At 41.0% G+C, this 20463-nt stretch overlaps 2 protein-coding genes across 3 annotated transcripts; both read left to right on the top strand.

Annotated features, from left to right (window-relative positions):
• The first annotated feature begins 383 nt into the window (after window positions 1-383).
• Window positions 384-2280, top strand: LOC137064863 (C-C motif chemokine 22-like). Of its 2 annotated transcripts, none has more exons than XM_067436400.1 (4): window positions 384-568; window positions 1467-1633; window positions 1812-1935; window positions 2046-2280. In XM_067436400.1, exons 2-4 carry the CDS (start codon window positions 1570-1572, stop codon window positions 2140-2142), a joined length of 285 nt encoding a protein of 94 aa, XP_067292501.1. In that variant the 5' UTR covers window positions 384-568; window positions 1467-1569; the 3' UTR covers window positions 2143-2280. The 2 variants fall into 2 exon arrangements, with proteins under 2 accessions (XP_067292501.1, XP_067292502.1); XM_067436401.1 differs by having other exon boundaries at window positions 1503-1633.
• Window positions 2281-16499: 14219 nt separating this feature from the next.
• LOC137065096 (C-C motif chemokine 4-like) lies at window positions 16500-20287 on the top strand. Its single transcript, XM_067436661.1, has 3 exons — window positions 16500-19656; window positions 19838-19961; window positions 20072-20287. The coding sequence occupies exons 1-3, from the start codon at window positions 19593-19595 to the stop codon at window positions 20166-20168; spliced, it is 285 nt and encodes a 94-aa protein (XP_067292762.1). The 5' UTR covers window positions 16500-19592; the 3' UTR covers window positions 20169-20287.
• Window positions 20288-20463: the final 176 nt, after the last annotated feature.

A 20463-nucleotide genomic window follows, 5' to 3' on the forward strand; every position in this document is an offset into this window, starting at 1 on the left:
TTTTTATTAAAACAGTTAATATTAACCATTGTACATAGCAAGCAGTTAAAAATAATATTATATAATTTATAATATAGGCCTAATTTAACATTTTATAATTTATTTTATAATATTTATGTAGCCTAATATTCTAATTTCCACACGCTGTATACAGAAATTACAACTTTTTTTACTTTTTTTTTAACGTTTGTGCTCGAAAAAATATTGTGGACATGCCTTAGGTAACAGAATTAAAAGGATTTATTTTCTCTATACAGTGTGGAGTTGTGAAATGCTGACTGTGGAATGACTTTTGAATGGACAATACTGTTTATTTTGGCATGTTCATCGGATGGGCGATCACAGCCAAGAGCCAAACTCCTCCATTTCCTCATACCATCAGAGGAGCGGTAACGGAGCGGACGCGATTCCTGCTTCAGTTTCTCTAACGGTGAAATACGGATCATTAACAAAATAAACTGTTTCAAATAGAATGATAGCCTATACTTTGACTATTGCAATAGATTGTGAATTTAAACCTAACCGAGGCGTTGGTGAGATAATCCGGGATCTGTGACGATTCCTTGAAGTAAGTCTAAACTTATGTTCAAGTTTTCTAAAATGACAAAATATATATATATTGTTGGGATGCTCCAGTGATCAATACATTCAATAGTATTGATGTATAATGTAACACACATTGCATATTTGTTTATGCTGAAGTTATGTGGTTAAATTATTTTAAAAACAGAAACTCTGTGACTGTGATTAGCCAGAGTTCAGTTTTTAAAGTGCGTTTGTTTCTCAATCAGTGAACAGTTTAATCATGTTGTGCAGAATTCTGACCCCCGCCAGGTCATAACCCCCTTGTGGGAGTGGTTAGTATTGGGGGTGGAGTTGGGCGTGTCAAGCTCCACCCATTTGGCTCTGCAGTGGGTGCTACTTGTTTTCCTAATCTCCTGCTTAGCCTACATGATTAAAGTTGACATAAAATCAACATGGAATCTAATAGCTAATGCACAAAACATTAATGTAATGTTTAAATAAAAGTTGTGTAATATTTTACACAAAGCATTCTTTTGTATTTTCACATTTTCAAATTTTTGATTTCAAACAATATAACTGTGACACTTTATTTTGCTGCAACCTTTTATCCTTTGCAAAAACATTACTGGCACACTTTGTTATCACAAAATGCTAAACCACGACGACATAGAATGTGAATCCTTTGTAAATTCACTTTCATGGGGAATATTTGTGAATTGTTTATGATAGGTATGCAAGCGATAGAATGTGATTATTTTTTATATTGATGATTCTAAATTTGACTATTTGGAAAAAGGGACACTGAGATAAATTAATATTGTTACATATTTTATTTGTGCTTTTGAGAAGTAACAGAAATCAACTGGATGTTGTAAATAATATACTATCAGAGGATCTGCTACAGAGGAGATGTGTCCTTCTTCTTCATTTTCTCCTCTTAGGTAAATTCTCATCTGTTTGCTCGGCCTCCTGAACAGGACCTGCAGTATCAGATCTGACGACAACACAGATTCTTTCTGTCATTGAGAACAAACATCTTGAAGAATGAGAAGCCTGATGTTTCTGCTGGTCCTGGTTCTCTTCTGCTCTCTGCCGATGACTTCAGGCGGTGAGGACACTTTGGTTTTTTATTTAAGATAAAATGGTTTGTTATTATGGAAGGTTTAGTTTAACTTGTTGCATTGGGTTGTTTAAAACTTAAAACAACTTAGGATCTAATTGAAAACTTTTTATTTTCATGGGCTTGGAAAAGATTTGTGATGGGCTTATTTGTCTTCATATTTCAGCTACCGATGCAATTATTGCAGCACAATCAATGTGCTGTAGAGAGTTCACTACTGTGAAGGTTCCTGTGAAACTGGTGAAGTCTTACTACTGGACCAGCAGCTCCTGTGCCATACGAGCCATTGTGTGAGTGTCATCTTAGACATTTCATTTTCAAACTGCAAAGTAAACCTGAATGAGACGATCCATTAAAAACACTTTGATCTAAATCTTGTTTTCGTCCTTTTCCCCCTCAGGTTTCAGACGATTAAAGGGAGAGAGCACTGTGTAGATCCAGAGGCCACCTGGGTGAACGGCCATGTTGCTAAAGTGGACAAGAGAACCAGAGTCTAAAACAAGCTACACTGTTTCTATTTGAACTGTACATTTCATATTGTATATTGTGCTTATGTGTATAAAACATTTTTTTACAGAATCATTTATGTGATTGGATTGTCGTTTTAATAAAATATAAATTGATAATTTAAAAAACTTAATGCAGTTTTGTTTTTTTTCCCTCTATTGCACACATTTTTGAAAATAAATGTTTTATTTAAATGTATATCTGGTGGATCTACGTATGTTAAGAACCAAAGTGTATTACGTATCTCAGTCTGAATTAACTAAAACTGGCTATATTATCTAAAAACTAATCTAACAACACATTTCCCTTGTAAGTAAAATATATTTGATATTAATAGTATAAGTAATATATAGTATTAATTGAATAATAGTATTATTGAATAATAGTATTAATTGATAGTGTTTAGTCTGATAGGCTTTCAGTGAGAAAGATAATTGAACTATAGCCTAGTCTACATTAGATATTATGTAAAGTTTTCTGACAAAAAAATATATATATATATATTGTTGGGATGCTCGAGTGATCAATACATTCAATAGTATTGATGTATAATGTAACACACATTGTGTATTTGTTTATGCTGAAGTTATGTGGTTAAATTATTTTAAAAACAGAAACTCTGTGACTGTGATTAGCCAGAGTTCAGTTTTTAAAGTGCGTTTGTTTCTCAATCAGTGAACAGTTCAATCATGTTGTGCAGACTTCTGACCCCCGCCAGGTCATACCCCCCCCCCCCCCCGCCCCTTGTGGGAGTGGTTAGGATTGAGGCCACCCCCAATTGGGCGTGTCAAGCTCCACCCATTTGGCTCTACAGTGAGCGCCACTTGTTTTCCTAATCACCTGCTTAGCCTACATGATTAAAGTTGACATAAAATCGACATAGAATCTTTATTTCATGGAATATTGAAGTATTTATCATAAAAGATTTATCCATGAATATAGTAAATACTAGGATTCTACACTTAATGCACTACTGCACGCTAATGCACAAAACATTAATGTAATGTATAAATACAAGTATAGTAATATTTTACACAAAGCATTCTTTTTTTTCATATTTTCAATGGCAGTCATTTTTGATTGCAAACAATATAATGTGAGTATTTTTTATATTGATGATTCTAAATTTGACTGTTTGGAAAAAGGGACACTGAGATAAATTAAGATTGTTAAATATTGTATTTGTGCTTTGGAGAAGTAACAGAAATCAACTGAATGTTGTAAATAAATATACCATCAGAGGAGCTGCAACGAAGCTTCGAAGCAGTTTTGAAATCGGCCATCACTATATAAGCAGTTATTTAGTTGTTTTTTTACACAGAAAAACTATTCTCGTCACTTCATAAAATTATTGTAGAACCACTGTAGTGAGATGGACTTTGTAACAAAGTCTTTTTATGGTACCTTTATTAGTACCTTTTATGGGTCTTGAAAGAGGAAATATGTCATTGGCCCTCATTTATCAAAAGTGCGTACACCAAATTTCCAGCATACACCTTGCGTACACCCAAACCCCCGGTGACTTTGATATTTATCAATATGGACGTTGGCGTACGGCAGGCTCAAATCCTACGCCAGCTTAGGAGGTGGTGTATACGCAGAAAAACTATTCCTAACACCACAAAACGCACTGACAAAGATATGCTAAAGATATTATGATCCACTGTAAAAAACAACAACAACAACATAGTAATTATAAACTTCGGTGTTTATTTTTGTGCAACATAGACTTCAATGTTTAATTTGTGTGACTTTACCAAAGATTTGTAGGCATGCTATTCCTCCAGTTGCGAGCCTGTGCGATTTACCTGACGTTTCAAGGTTACCCCTCATTTACACTGAACACGTGTGCCAACTCAAGCCTAGGTCACACTGCCCGATTTTTGCTCCGATTTTGAGTCGCTGACAGGTTTTCCAAGTCTCGCGCAAGAACTCCGGTCTGACGCACGTGTGATCTCGCGTTGTCACATCGCACGTGTGTTTGAGAAACGTAGTTTGCGCACCGGAGAGAGAGAGAGAGAGAGAGTTGTCGGCGATTCTTCGTCTTGCTCAGTCATGCAGTGTGAACTCCTCTGTCGTCAAACCATCGTGCAGTGTGAACACAGCAGTGACTGAATGATACCCCAGATAGTAATGCAGTGTGAATAGAGCAGAGACCCGATGAGTTTGAAAATCGTGCAGTCTGAACTAGGCTTCACACCGGGAGCATATCAGAAGCGGAGCGACTGGATGCGTGAGACCACGTGATTTGCCTGTCCGACGTCCATTTCTCGTCTCCTACCAAGAGCCCAGATAGCAGACAAACAGTGAATCAGTGTTGAATCAATGTTAATGCATCAACTAAAATATCATTGAATCAATGTTGAGATTTAACATTGATTTTTTCATCAGGTTTGCACCGTGAAATAATGTTATTTCAACGATGAAAAATAGATCAAGATGGGCTTAAAATCAATAGTTTTTCAACTAAAATTAAACCACTTATTTAAGTGAATCAATGTTGAATCAATGTTAATGCATCAATCAAAATATCATTGAATCAATATTGAAATATAACATTAATTTTTCATCTGGTTTGCACCATTATTTCAACTATGAAAAATAGATCAATCTTGCTTTATGTACAGCAGGTTTCTATGCCAGTTAATTTGTCTCTTTATTTTATTCATTTTAATCAGAGACCATGTGTGGCTGCAGTCGATATGATTTTGCATCAAAAAGTCACTCAAAGTAAACACCATCCTTCAGTTTAGATGCAAATGTATTTATTTATGCCCCCACAGTTACAACAGGAAATCTCACATTGACTTAAAACAATTACATCTGAATTTATGACACAAATGAGAAGAGCCTGGAAAAACATGACAACGTGCATCTGTAAAAAAGTAAATACAGATGTAAACTTGCCAATAAATACAGAAATGACACAGTACTACTGAAAGAAAGAAGGTAGAAGAAAGAATAGAATACTCCAAACTCAGGGGGTTCCACCATGAGCAATGTCCCGAAGCCTTTCAGGTTATAATGGAGCCAGTTTTGCACCGTCCCAGCAAAGATAAACTCTGATGCCTCTTTTTATCAGCATTCACAGCATCTAAAACAACAAGAAGTTAGTAAATATTTGGAAATGTGATTAATTATACATTACAAATATAGCCTACTACAAAATGAAGTGAAACTTGAAATTTTATCAAAATCTTGATATCCCAGTTAAAACACGCTAACATTAAATTCAGAACTATTTAATGCATTTTAGTATAGACTTTAACGGACCTGCAGACACACAATGAATGAAAAAGCAAAGTGAATATATCCGGTGTTTTATCTAATAATATTATTGTATTTATTAGTACATAAATAAAGTGTGAAAATGAAACAAGTAAATGAATGACCAAATAGCTAAATTAAGTAATAAAAGAGGAGCTATGGTGGTTTGGAAGAGATTTTTTTTTCCATGTACAACACGAACTGGAGGCACAACTGTTTACTAAATTTCTGTAGTTTGATATTGCTGCCTACAGAACTTAAAGATCTCACTCTTTTCTTTTTTCTTGCTGCATTAAAGATTAAACTGTAATGATTTCATTGGGATCTGCTCTCGTGAGGATATCTCACAACTGAAGCAGAGCTGAACTGATTGTATTTCCCCTCACCGCGCTAACAGGTCAATCAGTTCTAGCTCTGCTTCAGCTGTGAGATACTCTCACGAGTGGCGAACACAATTACTGACAAGCCAGAAATTCATCTAACCTTCCGATCGCCTCTTGTTTATACACTGGACGAATATAGGATGATTCAAAATGATTCATCTGTGTGCAACGAGTAAGATACGTTTGTGGATCCGCGTTCCCCATTGACTTATGAGTCGATCCTATATGGTCTCAAAATCCAAATGAATCAAATAGGATCGACTCATAAGTCAGTGCAGCACCATTTTCACAAATGCACATTTTACTCGTTTCATGCACAGATTAATCATCTTAATACTAAAATCATCTCATAAAATAGATGAACACCTCACGACAACAAAAAGAAAACAAAATCATCTCATAAAATAGATGAACACCTCAAGACAACAAAAAGAAAACAAAAAGAGTTGCACGAGTCAGAATTCAGACGCAATTCACAGTGTATATGCCAATCTTAAGAAAAAAAATGAATACAATTATGATATGGTTTGGTGAAAAACAAACTGAAACTCAATGTATTAAGATTATCCTGGCCGTTGGTTGTGTAATTTACGAGGGCGTTCATGTGACTATTATTAACATTGCAGTTCACTCTGACTCACTCAGGAGAAGCACACAAGTTGTAAAACATAAAGGTGAATAAAAACACTAAATTAAAATTGAGATGAATTTTATAAGTATATTTGTGTAGGCCACTTACCTCTAAAAACACGGCCGTTGTCCTGTGTCTCTTTTTCGCGCTTGAAGTCTGTTCAGCTGCACCTGCTTTGATCTGATTGGTGGTTATCTTGAAAGTCCATTACCGCCACCTGCTGGATTGGATTGTGGCGCATATGATAGGTAGGGACAAATATTCTAAATTCTTTATTAACTCTGTATTCTTTAGATAAATAATGAAATGCATGTACATTCTACATGATTTAAATAATAATAATAGCCTACATTTTTACTTATTTAAAACTGAAGTTACAATTACAAAATTTACATTTATGTATTCTTTGTTAATCCACACACGTTGGTGTACTCATCGTATCCTTTGTGGATAATAAATGTGCTCACATTCACACAAATGTAGCCAATTGATTTGGACTTGCCTTAACATGTTGAATAATGTGACAGATAGATTGACCGTAAGCCTCACCGGAGGAGAATTAAGCTGACCAAACATCAGCATTAATTCAATGTTTGTCTTTTCAACACTGAAAAGCATGGAATTATCAACATTGATCCAATATTATTTAGCAGTGAATTTTCAACATTGGTCCAGTATGGTTTTAGCATTGAATTTTCAACATTGATCCAATATTACTTAGCATTGAAATTTCAACCTCAACCAAAATTATGATTCTGATGGAATTTCAACATTGAATCAATGTCACAATGCTATCTGGGAGGTGTGTTCGACATCGGCTGCGGCTGGATGCATGCGATCGGCGAGAGTAGCCGAGTGCAGGCGGGAGGAGCTGCAAACGGAGACGTGAAGTCGGACACTTTCTGTTGTGGTGACACACTTGCACTGCGTTTGCAAACTTTATCACAGCTGAAGTTAAATAAATGCAGTATTTCTCAAATACACAGATGTTTCAAATTTTATTTTCATCCAATACTTTATGTAGGCTACTGTTTAATAACGCGTCTATTGGACAAGATTAAAGTTCAAAATATAAACATACACTACCAATGAAGTGTTGTCAACGGTTTTTATTAGTTTTAGTTTGATAAACGTGACAATATAACTAGGGGTGTGCTCGAATATTCTATCTGTAATTAACATTCGAAAGCTAAAAATACTATTCGAATTGATTTGCTGGCTGTAAATGCAGTGGATCTATGAGAAATCCCTCTAAATCTCGCAGTTATAACTAAATCCACTGCATGGCGCTGTGGAGCGGGTAAATAAGTTGAGTGTATTTGATCACAATGTCGTAGTCTGCCTCGCGTTGTGTTTGGAATTACTTAGAAGACAATTGAAAATGATCTTACAAAATGGAGTTACTTTTGATAAAATCAGTTAATGAAACTGGGTTATCATAATATCTACTCCAGAAGAACGAGAATCACATGACATCCAAACACCAGCCGAAGGAGGAAAAAGCATCACTGCTTCACGAGTGCGGGTAAGCACATCTGCACCCTGAGTTAGGGCGAGATATATTATGAAAGCATTAGCAACAATGTTCTCGAGACAACTGCTTCCTGTAAGTTTCGTCGAGGGTTTAAGAACAGAAAACACAATTAAAGTGCTTCACTTAAACTTCACTTAACCGTTGTCTTCGTCTGTCATAGGCACGTTTTCTCACCCGATAATAATATCATCAACCAATATTATCGTTTCTCTCAACATGAAAATGAGAAACACAAACAGGACAACGACAACCATAACTTATACCGACTCGTGTGTGTGTGTGTGTGTGTGTGTACGTTCTGCACAATATAACATGGCGCTTTGATTTCTTAGTGGGGTTTTTTTTCCGCTTGCGCTGCTTGAACTTATAATGCTTTGTTCTTTAGGCATTTTTTTTTTACACATACTGTTTAATGTTTTAAAACCATATATAATGTAAGTGTGTTGTGTACATTGCCTAATCATTAGCTTGTTCAGAAATGGTGACATGTTGATAAAAAAAACGTCTCTTATTTTCTCAAAATACCTAATTTAAATTAACGAATATTCGAATATTCGATTTTTATGAACCCAAATATTCGAATACAATATTTTGGGAAAATGCCCATCCCTAAATATAACATCGCGAATACATGAAAAGAGGTTGTACTGTTATAAATAAATGATTTGTGAGCATTGGCATAACATAAGGTTTTAGAATAAACACGAAACGCACGTGATCGCTGTCATGCGGTGAATCGGCCAATCGTGGATCAGCTGTGTCGTCATCAGAGCTCGAGAAGCCTCCTGCAGTCCCCCTTGAGAATCTGCAGCGGCTGCATCAGCCGGCTGCTCTCGAATCGCTCTCGCGGTACTTTGTTGACATACGTCACAGAATGCAGTTCCAGTAAAAGTCTGACTCTATCCTCTTCATCGACTGAATTCAAATGCTGCTCGGTTAGTGAGAGAAATCAACACAAGTCTGGTTTCCAACACTGAAGTTATAATGGAGGAACTGGAGAAGGCAGAGAGGACATGCAACGACCTCTTGAGAAATACTCTAGTGTTAAGTGACCTCAAAGAGAGCCTTCTGTCATTCCAGGAATCATTTAGTATTTACAAGACAGTGTTCCAGAACGCTGTCAGCAGGGTCTTGCCTGCTATTCGAGGAGAAGAAAGAATGACGGAGAAGTCACTAGAAGACATCCTGAAGATTCACTATTGCTGCGTCCCAATTCGCCTACTTATACTACGTCCTAAAAGTATGTACTCTTTTTGTGAAGAAAAAGTATATACTTTTGAGTGTGTAGCAGAAAAGTATGCAAGCTTCGGGACATACTACTTCGCCATCTTTAACGGACTCTGTCTCTTAGTTACGTGCATCCCGTCACCGTTTATCTGCCCTGTCAATCATCGTCAGATTCGTCACAGTTAAAATCCTCCACATGCAGATTAATCTCCTACCGTATCGGAGAGAAATGTAGCCGCTCATTGATCTGCCATTTGTGGGTCTTTAATGCAGAGACTCTCCTCATGTGTTTGCAGTTTAAATATAATGATGCATTTAAAAGTTAATGGCCAAACATGTCATTACAAAAGTTCACAATGCTGCTGCAGGTGAAATATAATGTGGACAACACTGAATAAATATATTTTTGTCAGGTTAAATATTGATAGGGTCTCTCAAACCCCTTTATCTAAACTTCTCTCCTTAACCGTCGAACTCGCACAACCGTCATGTTTGTAGTTTTTTAACGCTTTTTATCCGCGTTTGTAGTTCTAATCGAATCCTCGTCCAACTCGCAATGGGTTGTGGGCAATATCATCCGTTAGAGTGCCCATCGATCCATACTGTGAATTCGGACCGGAAATAGTAAACCATCCGGGAATCTTTGGAATACTCTTTTCAACATACTACGATTTGGGACATACTAATTCTATTTTCGTATACTATTTAGGATGGATAGTATGCGAATTGGGACGCAGGGTATGACTCCCCTTTTAATGCTGACAAGCTTAACCAGTGGGCAGATGAGACTAAGATGCTGAAAGATATCAAAATTGAAGACTCAGTTGGCCTAAAAACCATCCTCCATCATCCTGATATTGAGGTTGTGGTGTCCTTGACCTTCACATCTCTGAAGTATGAAGACCCGTATCTTTCAGCGCTGAAGGAGTTTCTGAAATCGGACAAGTTTAAAGAGCTTGATGAGAATAAAAGCTTGTCTTCTGTGGAATCTGTCAGAAAATGGTTCACTGATCCTGATGTCATTACAACGATGAGAGAACTTATCTTACTTCAGAGGATTTTCAGAGGCCAATAAAGATGAAAGAGAAGAAAAGAGAATCCGCTTCATTATTTCTGCCATCCCCAATCCCTCAAAACTTCTCCACCTATCTGAACAGGGGAAACTGACAGACACACAGTTCCAGCCCGTGTCTAAACCGCCCACACTGATAGTGAAGGATGTCCTGAAACACTCGGTGTCATTGAAACTGCAGAAATCCCCAACTGGAGAAACAGTGAAGTACAGAGTAAAGTACAAGCAAGTAAACGCAGATTCTGGAGCTGAGGAGCAGTGAAAACATAAATGTGCGTGGATGTGAAAATATATTTTAATGTACTATGTAAAGTGACCTTGAGCTATGGAAAGTCACAATATAAATAAAACTACTTATTCTTATATCTCGGGTATCCTCAGAGAAGCGTTATCTGTGCTTTTTATTAATCTTTTTTTCCCTTATATTTCTGTTGGCTTCATTCAAACACTCAATATTGGGACTAATAAATGTATTTACTCAAAGGCATGAAAAAGTGTCCTGTTCCGACAACAGGTTGCATAATTTTTAAGCAGCTTCTATACAAAAAAAAAAAAAAAAAATGCTTTTCACAATGCAGGCAAAAGTGGCCCAAATCTGTTTTGTTTGTTTTTTTGCTCATATGTGACCCAGATAGTTTTTTATGACAGTGTGAACAGCCCAAACCACATGAAATCTGATCTTTTCGATTCTGATTTGGGCCACTTCTTATCTGGCTATCACCAGACCAAGCTCAATTTAAGACTGAACATTGGTCTGGGGAGTCTGCTCTGTATTTTCTACTGCACAAGTAGCGTGATAAACAAGAATTATTCAAATGACGCGTACTCATACGCAATTGGACAATCCTTCAACCAATCAGACCAAAGGGCGTGAACAACGAGCAACAACCACAAAGATCCATCGCTTCTCTATCCGTCATGTGAGCCAGTCTCAGCCAGTCTGAGATTGGTTCCCGCAAAAAAGTAACAGAAGCTGTAGAAATGAATGTACAGTTCCCTATCTCGAGGGAACTTCAATCTGCGTCGAAACGCTAGGGGACGCCTCTGCGTACCGTGTCATGAAGCACTTGTGTAATCAGTCCAATAGCGGGAAGATACGTCACGGGCGGGTGACGTCATCGACCAGGAAGCTATAAAGCACACCTGGACCAAACAGTCACTAGCTTCTGTGCCTTCACAAAGCGCTCTGTTTGATATTGTATGTCCATTTATTGTGTGTGTGTCAGAAAAAGAAAAAAAGAATGTCTAGTCAGTTCAGGCGATGTGTTACTCCCTGCCCTCGTTACATCACGGGTGGGGATACACACGACCTGTGTGTAATGTGTTTGGGGCTTGAGCATGCCCAGTCAGCTCTCGAGGGGGTTGGCTGCAAGCATTGCGAGAGTCTCCCAATGCGAACACTGAGATCACGCCGGCCACTCTTCGAGGAGAGTGCTTTGGCTCGCAGTCCTCAGGGCTCGGGTCCTGCTGTTGCCGAGGCGCAGCGAAGGCTTGCGTCCTGGGGATCGCAGTTAGATCTAGTGGCGGGGTTAGAGACGGGTGATCCCCTATCTCTGCCCTTACCCGCTGGATCTCAAGCCTCAGCTCGTGAGTTGGAAGCACGCTCTGCGGTTTCTTCCGCTTGCGCTGAGGCACAAGATCAGCTGCAGCACTCCAGTTCCGAGGAACTGGATGTTGTAAGCATAAATGAAACTGACGAACTCATGGTTATGCGGCAATGCCGCGGGTGGAAGAGACGCTCGCGAGCTATCTCTCCCCCGAGTCAGCATCGTCGCTGCAAGCCCCGCAGCTGCCCACCAAGCCCGTGAGAACAACATCAGCGCTGGTGGGCAGGGCGTACTCGGCAGCAGGGCAGGTGGCTGCCTGTCTACATACGGTGGCCGTCCTGCAGGCTTATCAAGCCGATTTATTGGGGGATATAAATAAAGAGACCGAAGAAGTGGGGAGAGAAACGATCGCCGAAATTAGGCGGGCGGCAGATTTTTCTCTTGGCCACGGAGAGACATCTGTGGTTAAATCTGTCAGACATAAAAGAACGAGATAAGAAGTTTCTTATGGATTCGCCCGTCTCGTCTACTGGCCCTTTGGTGACGCTGTAACAACGGTCGTCAACCGTTACCAGGAGGCCAGGAAGCAGGCGGCGGCGTTTCAAAAGTTTCTCCCCCGCAAATCATATCCCCCAGGGGCTGCCGGGCGGGGGCAGCCCCAGCCGAGTACGTCCTCCGCCGCAGCGCATCGAGCGCAACAGAAACAGAGCGTGGCCGCTCGGGCCCCCCCGCAGGGAGAACGGGGGTCTGGGCGACGCACTCAGCCGGGACCTTCCCGTGGTAGGACGGATCTGAGGACCGTCCTTATCGCTAGGAAGGCCTCTGCTAAGAAGTCCTGACGCCAAGAGAGCAGGGCTTCCGATGGCAGTCCCCTCCGGGAAAGTGCGGCTCGCCGAGGTGCCCGCTTTTTCCCTGTGCCATCGGGGGGGCGGTCTGCCAACCCTGCCTCCATTGGTGCTTCAGGGCGCGGCGGTCCCAGGCGAACGCATATCTCCATGTCCGCCCGGAAACGTAGCGGCTTGGGGATGTTCGCGCCCTCTCGGGAGGGCCCCTGGGCGGTCAGTTCGGTTGCTACCTGCCGGTTATCCGTTACAGGACACCGGGCTGACCACACAGGAAAATCCAGAGACCAGCGTCAAGAGGCTGGTTCCCTTAGTAGATTTTCTGGCAGCGTGGAAACTTCTGCCGAATGTCTCAGAATGGGTCCTGCGTACAATAGAAAAAGGGTACAGAATTCAATTCGGGTTACACCTGCCCGTGTTCAACGGGGTTACTGCCATGGTAGTAAGCCCCGAGCAGGCTCTGGTAATGGAACAAGAGGTACAGACTCTTCTGCGAAAATAGGCTATAGAACGGGTCCCTCCCCACTGCAGAGAGTCGGGGTTTTACAGCCGGTACTTCATAGTTCCAAAGAAGGATGGGGGGTTAAGGCCTATCTTAGATTTGCGCCATCTAAACAGAGCAGTAAAAAGATTAAAATTCAAAAATGCTCACGATAAAACAGATCGTGTGTCACATCAGGTCCGAGGACTGGTGCGTCACGATAGACTTAAAAGATGCGTACTTCCACATCTCCATCCTTCCGCAGCACAGACAGTTCCTCAGGTTCGCTTTTGGGGGAAAAGCGTACCAATATCGAGTGCTGCCATTCGGTCTAGCTTTATCGCCCAGCACTTTCACGAAGTGCGTGGATGCAGCTCTGGCTCCGTTGCGACTCCAGGGCATCCGCGTGCTAAATTACATCGATGATTGGCTAGTGTTAGCGCAGTGGAAACAACTGGCGGTTCAGCATCGAGATGCTGTTCTCGCCCACATGAGAGTGTTGGGGCTAAGGTTGAACGAAAAGAAAAGTATGTTGGCACCACAGCTGAGCATTACTTTTCTGGGGGTAGTTTGGGACACGAGAACGATGTCGGCTCGGCTATCTCCGCCCAGGGTAAAAACGATCCTGAATACCGTCAACCAGATAAAGCTAGGCCAGTCACTCACTGTCAAACACTTTCAAAGAGTGTTGGGTTTGATGGCAGCAGCGTCCAACGTGATACCTTTTGGCCTGCTGTACATGAGACCCTTACAGTGGTGGCTCGGTTCTCCCCGAGGGGAAACCCTTTTCGCTTGATCAAGGTCACGCGGCGCTGCCTACGTGCCTTGGTGAAGTGGAAATATCCTTGGTTCCTTTCCCAAGGTCCAGTTCTGGGGGCTCCTTGTCTTCGCGTAATGCTAACGACGGATGCCTCCCTAACTGGCTGGGGAGCGGTCATGAGTGGCCGCTCGGCCCAAGAACTGGACCGTCAGCTCTCCTGGCACATAAACCAGTTGGAGCTGATGGCTGTGTTTCAATCACTCAAGCACTTCCTCCCAGACCTGCGGGGCCGCCATGTGTTAGTTCGGTCAGACAACACTTCGGTGGTCTCGTATATAAATCACCAGGGGGGATTGAGATTGCGTCGGTTGTGGAAGCTGACGCATCACATGCTAATATGGGCCCAAGGCAAGATGCTCTCGCTCAGGGCGATGTACATCCCGGGGGTCCTGAATGTAGCGGCAGACTCCCTGTCGAGGCAGGGAGTGGTGCCGGGAGAATGGAGGCTCCACCCCGAGGTGGTGGAGGAGCTGTGGATCCGCTTTGGGCGAGCCCAGGTGGATCTGTTTGCGTCTTGAGAGACGACACACTGTCCAGCATATTTCTCCCTCACACATCCAGCCCCGCTGGGGCTGGACGCAGTGGTACAGACGTGGCTGAGGCTGCGTCTGTATGCCTTTCCCCCTCTGGCATTGCTCCCAGGAGTGCTGGAGAGAGTCCATCCACAAGGAGACTTTACGCACTCAAATGGAGAGTTTTTGTCGCCTGGTGTACGCACCAGGCTTTGGACCCTGTTAACTGCCCAGTCGGTTCAGTTCTTGAATTCCTACAAGAAAAATTCTCCGCAGAGTTATCCCTGTCGACACAGAAAGTATATGTGTCGGCGATATCTGCTTATCATAATCCATTAGATAATGCATCATTAGGGAGAGACCCGTGGGTCACGCGTTTCCTCCGTGGTACCTTGAGGGTCAGATCTACGGCACGCTCGAGGGTGCCTACTTGGGACCTGGCCATAGTTCTAGAAGGCCTTATGTTGGCTCCCTTTGAGCCATTAGAGGAAGTGTCAGAAAAGTTCCTCATACTAAAAACAGTGTTTCTTCTAGCGATTTCATCACTGAAAAGAGTAGGAGACCTACAGGCTCTATCAGTGGCACCCTCCTGCCTTGAGTTTGCACCAGGAATGGTGAAAGCATTTCTCTTCCCGAGGGAAGGATATGTTCCCAAGGTCCCGACTAACGTGCCGGGACCAGTAATGCTGCAGGCTTTTTTGTCCGCCTCCGTTCACTAGTCAAGACCAAGAGAAGCTAAATCTGCTATGTCCGGTCAGGGCCCTAGATGCATATGTCCACAGAGCTGCCCTGTGGCGAAAGTCAGAACAGTTGTTCGTGTGTTTTGGGTCCCAGAGCAAGGGAAAACCGGCTTCAAAGCAGACGCTTAGCAAGTGGATAGTCGAGGCTATTTCGCTCGCTTATGAGTCGGCCGGACATCCTTCACCTATGAGGGTCCGCGTCCACTCCACTAGGAGTATGGCTACCTCTATGGCTCTTATTTCGGGAGTTTCATTGTCAGAGGTATGTGATGCGGCTGGGTGGTCCTCTCCGCATACATTTGTGAGGTTTTACAATCTAGACATAGCCTCTACACCGGGTTCCCGGGTGTTTCTGGGTTGATTCACACATACAGACATTTGGGACTCTGGCGGCGTGGGTATTGAGGTCCCCTAGCGTTTTGACGCAGCTCGAAGTTCCCTCGAGATAGGGAACGTCTCAGGTTACGTATGTAACCATGGTTCCCTGAGAGGGAACGAGATGCTGCGTCGTGATGCCATACTCTCGGCATGCCTGTGATCGATTTGTTTGGCTTTTCCAGAAGCTATTGACTGTTTGGTCCAGGTGTGCTTTATAGCTTCCTGGTCGATGACGTCACCCGCCCGTGACGTATCTTCCCGCTATTGGACTGATTACACAAGTGCTTCATGACACGGTACGCAGAGGCGTCCCCTAGCGTTTCGGCGCAGCGTCTCGTTCCCTCTCAGGGAACCATGGTTACATACGTAACCTGAGACGGTTTCCAGACTGATTTAGCCTGACTGAAACTGCTCCATTGGGCTGTGATTATGGGGCGTGTTTCAACCAAACCAGGAAAGACATCAATTGGATAGACCTACAACCAATCAGAGCAACGAAGCGACCCATTACGTTAGTTGTCAAATGTCAACAGAGCTCAACTGCACTGTGTTGCCAAGTCCGCATTTTTTTCCGCGGGTTGTTTTCTATGTCTGCGGGTTGAAGCGACTATTATGTGATATATAGACCCATGACTGCGAATTCCCCCCAAGCTCTCTGTTTAGGATACGAACAAATATAATCCAAGCGCCTTTGATGACGTGCATGATTCCGTTACTGTTTTCGATCTGTCTGTCATTGTCTAAAGCCCACCCTGATGATTTCATTGGTCCAAACTGTTTCTGTTCGGGGATAATTACTCTTCTATGGATCGAGTCCAGACCGAACCGCCTGACCTAAAAATGTTGTGGGCGGGGCTTAGTTCGGTTGGCATCCAGGCTAAGACTGAGTTGCAGGCCGAAATCAAATCGCCAGCAGATCAGGCTGGGTTGACCCAGTCTAGGCCACTTCCATATGTGGTCCTAAATCTGATAACTGTAGATGTTTTGCAATGCAACCTGTAATTGCAATTGCAGTCATATCAGATTCATGCTACTTTAACGCCACTCTAGATCAACAGTCATCACAATTCTGAAAACCTCAACAAAGATTTTACATAGGGCATATGGAAGGTGGCAGTGAAGTTGGCATCGTAATTCAAGCTCTATACAAGCACAACTTGAAGAAAAACTGCAAGAAAAACACTGCTCTCTTTCTCCTTGTCAGCGTTCTCCTTTTGGCTTTATTCATTGGCTTCTGCGACATGTACTGTACAGTAAACTTATAAATGAACGTGCAAATCCTGACTTCAATAACCTACATGTTTCCCAGCAAGCAAAAGCCGTCATTTCACCATCTAGGTTAACTATAGACCCGATTTCGTCCAAAATAATTTGCGACGAGATGTATGATATTCCATAACCAAAGTCAACGGTGAATACGAAGTGTTGAATCACTGACACGTCAGCAAAAGCGAGAGAGAGTTATAGTAGACTGAATTTAATTCAGATAAAGTACCTTGTACGTACCTGCATACAGACATTTGAGGTAATCATTCCTAGTTCATAGTAACCCATCTTGTTTTATCAAGTTAGGAGTTATAAATACTAAAGTGTGAGAATTCAACTGCACAAGTCAATGAAACCATGCAGCTCTGTGGGTGATTAGCCTTTAGATGTTGCTAGATTTCCCCCCCGATATTTTTTTTGTCTGTAATGCTTCCCGTCATTTATAATGACACTTTCTGGCTTTTTGTCAATATCATTGTACGTAAAATGCGACCAAATATCGAGCCCCTTACTTCTACCTAGCATGTCGTCAACACTTGTGTTTGCTACTGTCTATGAGTGTTGTGTTATTGCTCCATGTATTTTCGTATTGCAGCACAGGATGGTTAAGAAGACCTGTACTTAAGCAACAGTGCTAACTCATTGAGAATATTTTGAAGGCGTAACAGCTGAATATTTTATCTCATGATGAAAAAGTAGAGACAATTGCAGACAAAAACTAAGAGATTTTATCATGTTTTTATATTTTAGTCTTGTCTTTTTTCGTCAACAATAATTCATTTTAACTTAGTCTTAGTCAGTTTTAGGACATTGGTGCAATCTCATCATCGTCTCGTCTTGAGCCCTATTCGCACAGGACTTAGTATTATCTGGGGACGTCTGGTGATTTGTAATTATTGCAGAGAATGTAGGTGATCTTAATCATGTGCGAATCGGCCATGTCTCTAATTTGTAAAGTAAAAATTCCCTTGCAAATTACCTACCATATTTTGCTGAACACAGAGTTCCTGTGGTAATAGTGGTCCCGTGCGAATCTACATCTCTGTGATTTGGCCAGGATTTTTGCAAGGTTTTTATTTCCTGTGCGCATTTCTATCTTTATCTTTCACGAAGAATGGAGGCTATATTCATAATGCACACCGTTATGAATTCCCGTGCGAACGTACAGATTACTTTCACTTTAGAATAAGCACCAATTTGGGAGCAAACTTATTGAATAGTGTGTTTAATATTAAAACCTATAGAGTTTTAGCCGGCAACGGCGAATGGCACGGTGGATTTTGTTTATCGACAATGTTTCCTGGAAGTATTCCTAAGCCCATGTTGTGATTTCCATTACAGTAGCATTCCTGTATGTGCTGCAGTGCTGTCGAAGGGCCCGAAGATCACGGGCATCCAGTATGGTTTTTCGGCCTCGACCCTTACGGACAAAGATTGTTAGAGATTCTCTGAATCTTTGGATGATATTATGCACTGTAGATGATGATAACTTCAAACTCTTAGCAATTTTTTTTTTTTTCTCTGATATTGCTCCACTATTTTTTGCCACAGCATTGGGAGAATTGGTGATCATCTGCCCATCTTGACTTCTGAGAGACACTGACACTCTTTTTATACCCAATCATGTTGCCAATTGACCTAATAAGTTGCAAATTGGTCCTCCAGCTGCTCTTTATGTGAACATTTTACTTTTCCGACCTCTTATTGTTACCTGTCCCAACTTTTGTGGAATGTGTAGCTCTCCTGAAATCTAAAATGAGCCAATATTTGGCAGGACATTTCGAAACATCTCACTTTCAACATTTGATATGTTATCTATATTCTATTATGAATAACATTTTAAAAAGTTTATGAGATTTGTAAATTATTGCATTCCTTTTTTATTCACAATTTGTATAGTTTTCCAACTTTTTTGGAATCGGGTTTGTAACAGGTGCCGTGATGAAGACATAATCAGTGTTATTCACTTCACCTGTCAGTGGTCACAATGTTATGTCTAACCGGTGTATACTTATAAAGTGTTACCAATTAAGTTTCTGAGCAACACAAGTTGCCTTGTAAATTCTTAAAAGCATCCTGTGGATATAAAAGGTGAATTATGGTTTTAGTCTTAATGTAAATAACATTTTAAAGTAAAATTTTAAAATGCCAAGTAAATCACCTTTTTTTTTTCTTATTGGCAAAACAAGAAAAGCTTCCTTTTTTCTTGTCATTACATTTGCATGTTTTAGTTCTGTGAAGCAGTTTGGCTGGTACTTCTCTATTAGACTATAAAAGCTCACTAAACAATAATTCAGTGCAACAAACCTGAACCAGTTAATCAGGGTCTATGGGTTTACTTGTGAGTAAGGGGTCAAGGTTTAGCACCTAATATCTAGTGTTTGTAAAAATTCAAATTTGACCATAAAATCTTTAGATTTAGTAGCCTACTTTTAATACTGAGGGAGGCCTAAAAAGAGGAAGCTGAGTGTTGTTCTCCTGAAGCACATTTTTAATGAATCTGAAAGTAAAGTACGTTCCACTTCCTTAGAAGAAAAGGGATAATGGAAAGGAAGAGCTAAAACAATTTGCATCATATAATCTTGGTACTCAGAAATGGTTTTACATGAATGTCTTTATGAGGAATTCCTCTCCTACTATGTATATAAGAAGGAGCTCAGACTTTATTCTGGACACATCAGCTCTGAGATCTTCAAGCTCCACAGATTCTTTCTGTCATTGAGAACAAACATCTTGAAGAATGAGAAGCCTGATGTTTCTGCTGGTCCTGGTTCTCTTCTGCTCTCTGCCGATGACTTCAGGCGGTGAGGACACTTTGGTTTTTTATTTAAGATAAAATGGTTTGTTATTATGGAAGGTTTAGTTTAATTTGTTGCATTGGGTTATTTAAAACTTAAAACAACTTAGGATCTAATTGAAGACTTATTTTTATTTTCATGGGCTTGGAAAAGATTTGTGATGGGCTTATTTGTCTTCATATTTCAGCTACTGGTGCAATTATTGCAGCACAATCAATGTGCTGTGAAAGGTTCACTACTGTGAAGGTTCCTGTGAAACTGGTGAAGTCTTACTACTGGACCAGCAGCTCCTGTGCCATACGAGCCATTGTGTGAGTGTCATCTTAGACATTTCGTTTTCAAACTGCAAAGTAAACCTGAATGAGACACTCCATAAGAAACACTTTGATCTAAATCTTGTTTTTGTCCTTTTCCCCCTCAGGTTTCAGACGATTAAAGGGAGAGGGCACTGTGTAGATCCAGAGGCCACCTGGGTGAACGGCCATGTTGCTAAAGTGGACAAGAGAACAAGAGTCTAAAACAAGCTACACTGTTTCTATTTGAATTGTGCATTTCATATTGTATATTGTGCTTATGTCTGCATAAAACTATTTTGTACAGAATAATTTATGTGATTGGATTGTTGTTTTAATAAAATATGAATTGGTAATTTAAATTTTAATGCAGTTTTGTTTTTTCCCCTATTGCACACATTTTGAAAATAAACGTTTTATTTAAATGTATATCTATATATCTGGTGGATCTACATAAATGTTAAGAACCCAAGTGTATTACGTATCTCAGTCAGGCTAACATGAATTGTCTAAAACTGAC

The sequence above is a fragment of the Pseudorasbora parva genome, chromosome 25, assembly GCF_024679245.1.
Source record: "Pseudorasbora parva isolate DD20220531a chromosome 25, ASM2467924v1, whole genome shotgun sequence".
NCBI classification, from domain to species: Eukaryota; Metazoa; Chordata; class Actinopteri; order Cypriniformes; family Gobionidae; genus Pseudorasbora; species Pseudorasbora parva.

What these genes read in the sequence shown, in the direction of transcription:
- LOC137065096 (XM_067436661.1), top strand. Translation starts at nt 19,593, where the DNA reads ATGAGAAGCCTGATGTTTCTGCTGGTCCTGGTTCTCTTCTGCTCTCTG. An exon ending in TCTGCCGATGACTTCAGGCG is followed by an intron (nt 19,657 to 19,837) that starts GTGAGGACACTT and finishes TTCATATTTCAG; the next exon opens with CTACTGGTGCAATTATTGCA. An exon ending in TGTGCCATACGAGCCATTGT is followed by an intron (nt 19,962 to 20,071) that starts GTGAGTGTCATC and finishes TTTCCCCCTCAG; the next exon opens with GTTTCAGACGATTAAAGGGA.
- LOC137064863 (XM_067436400.1), top strand. Translation starts at nt 1,570, where the DNA reads ATGAGAAGCCTGATGTTTCTGCTGGTCCTGGTTCTCTTCTGCTCTCTG. An exon ending in TCTGCCGATGACTTCAGGCG is followed by an intron (nt 1,634 to 1,811) that starts GTGAGGACACTT and finishes TTCATATTTCAG; the next exon opens with CTACCGATGCAATTATTGCA. An exon ending in TGTGCCATACGAGCCATTGT is followed by an intron (nt 1,936 to 2,045) that starts GTGAGTGTCATC and finishes TTTCCCCCTCAG; the next exon opens with GTTTCAGACGATTAAAGGGA.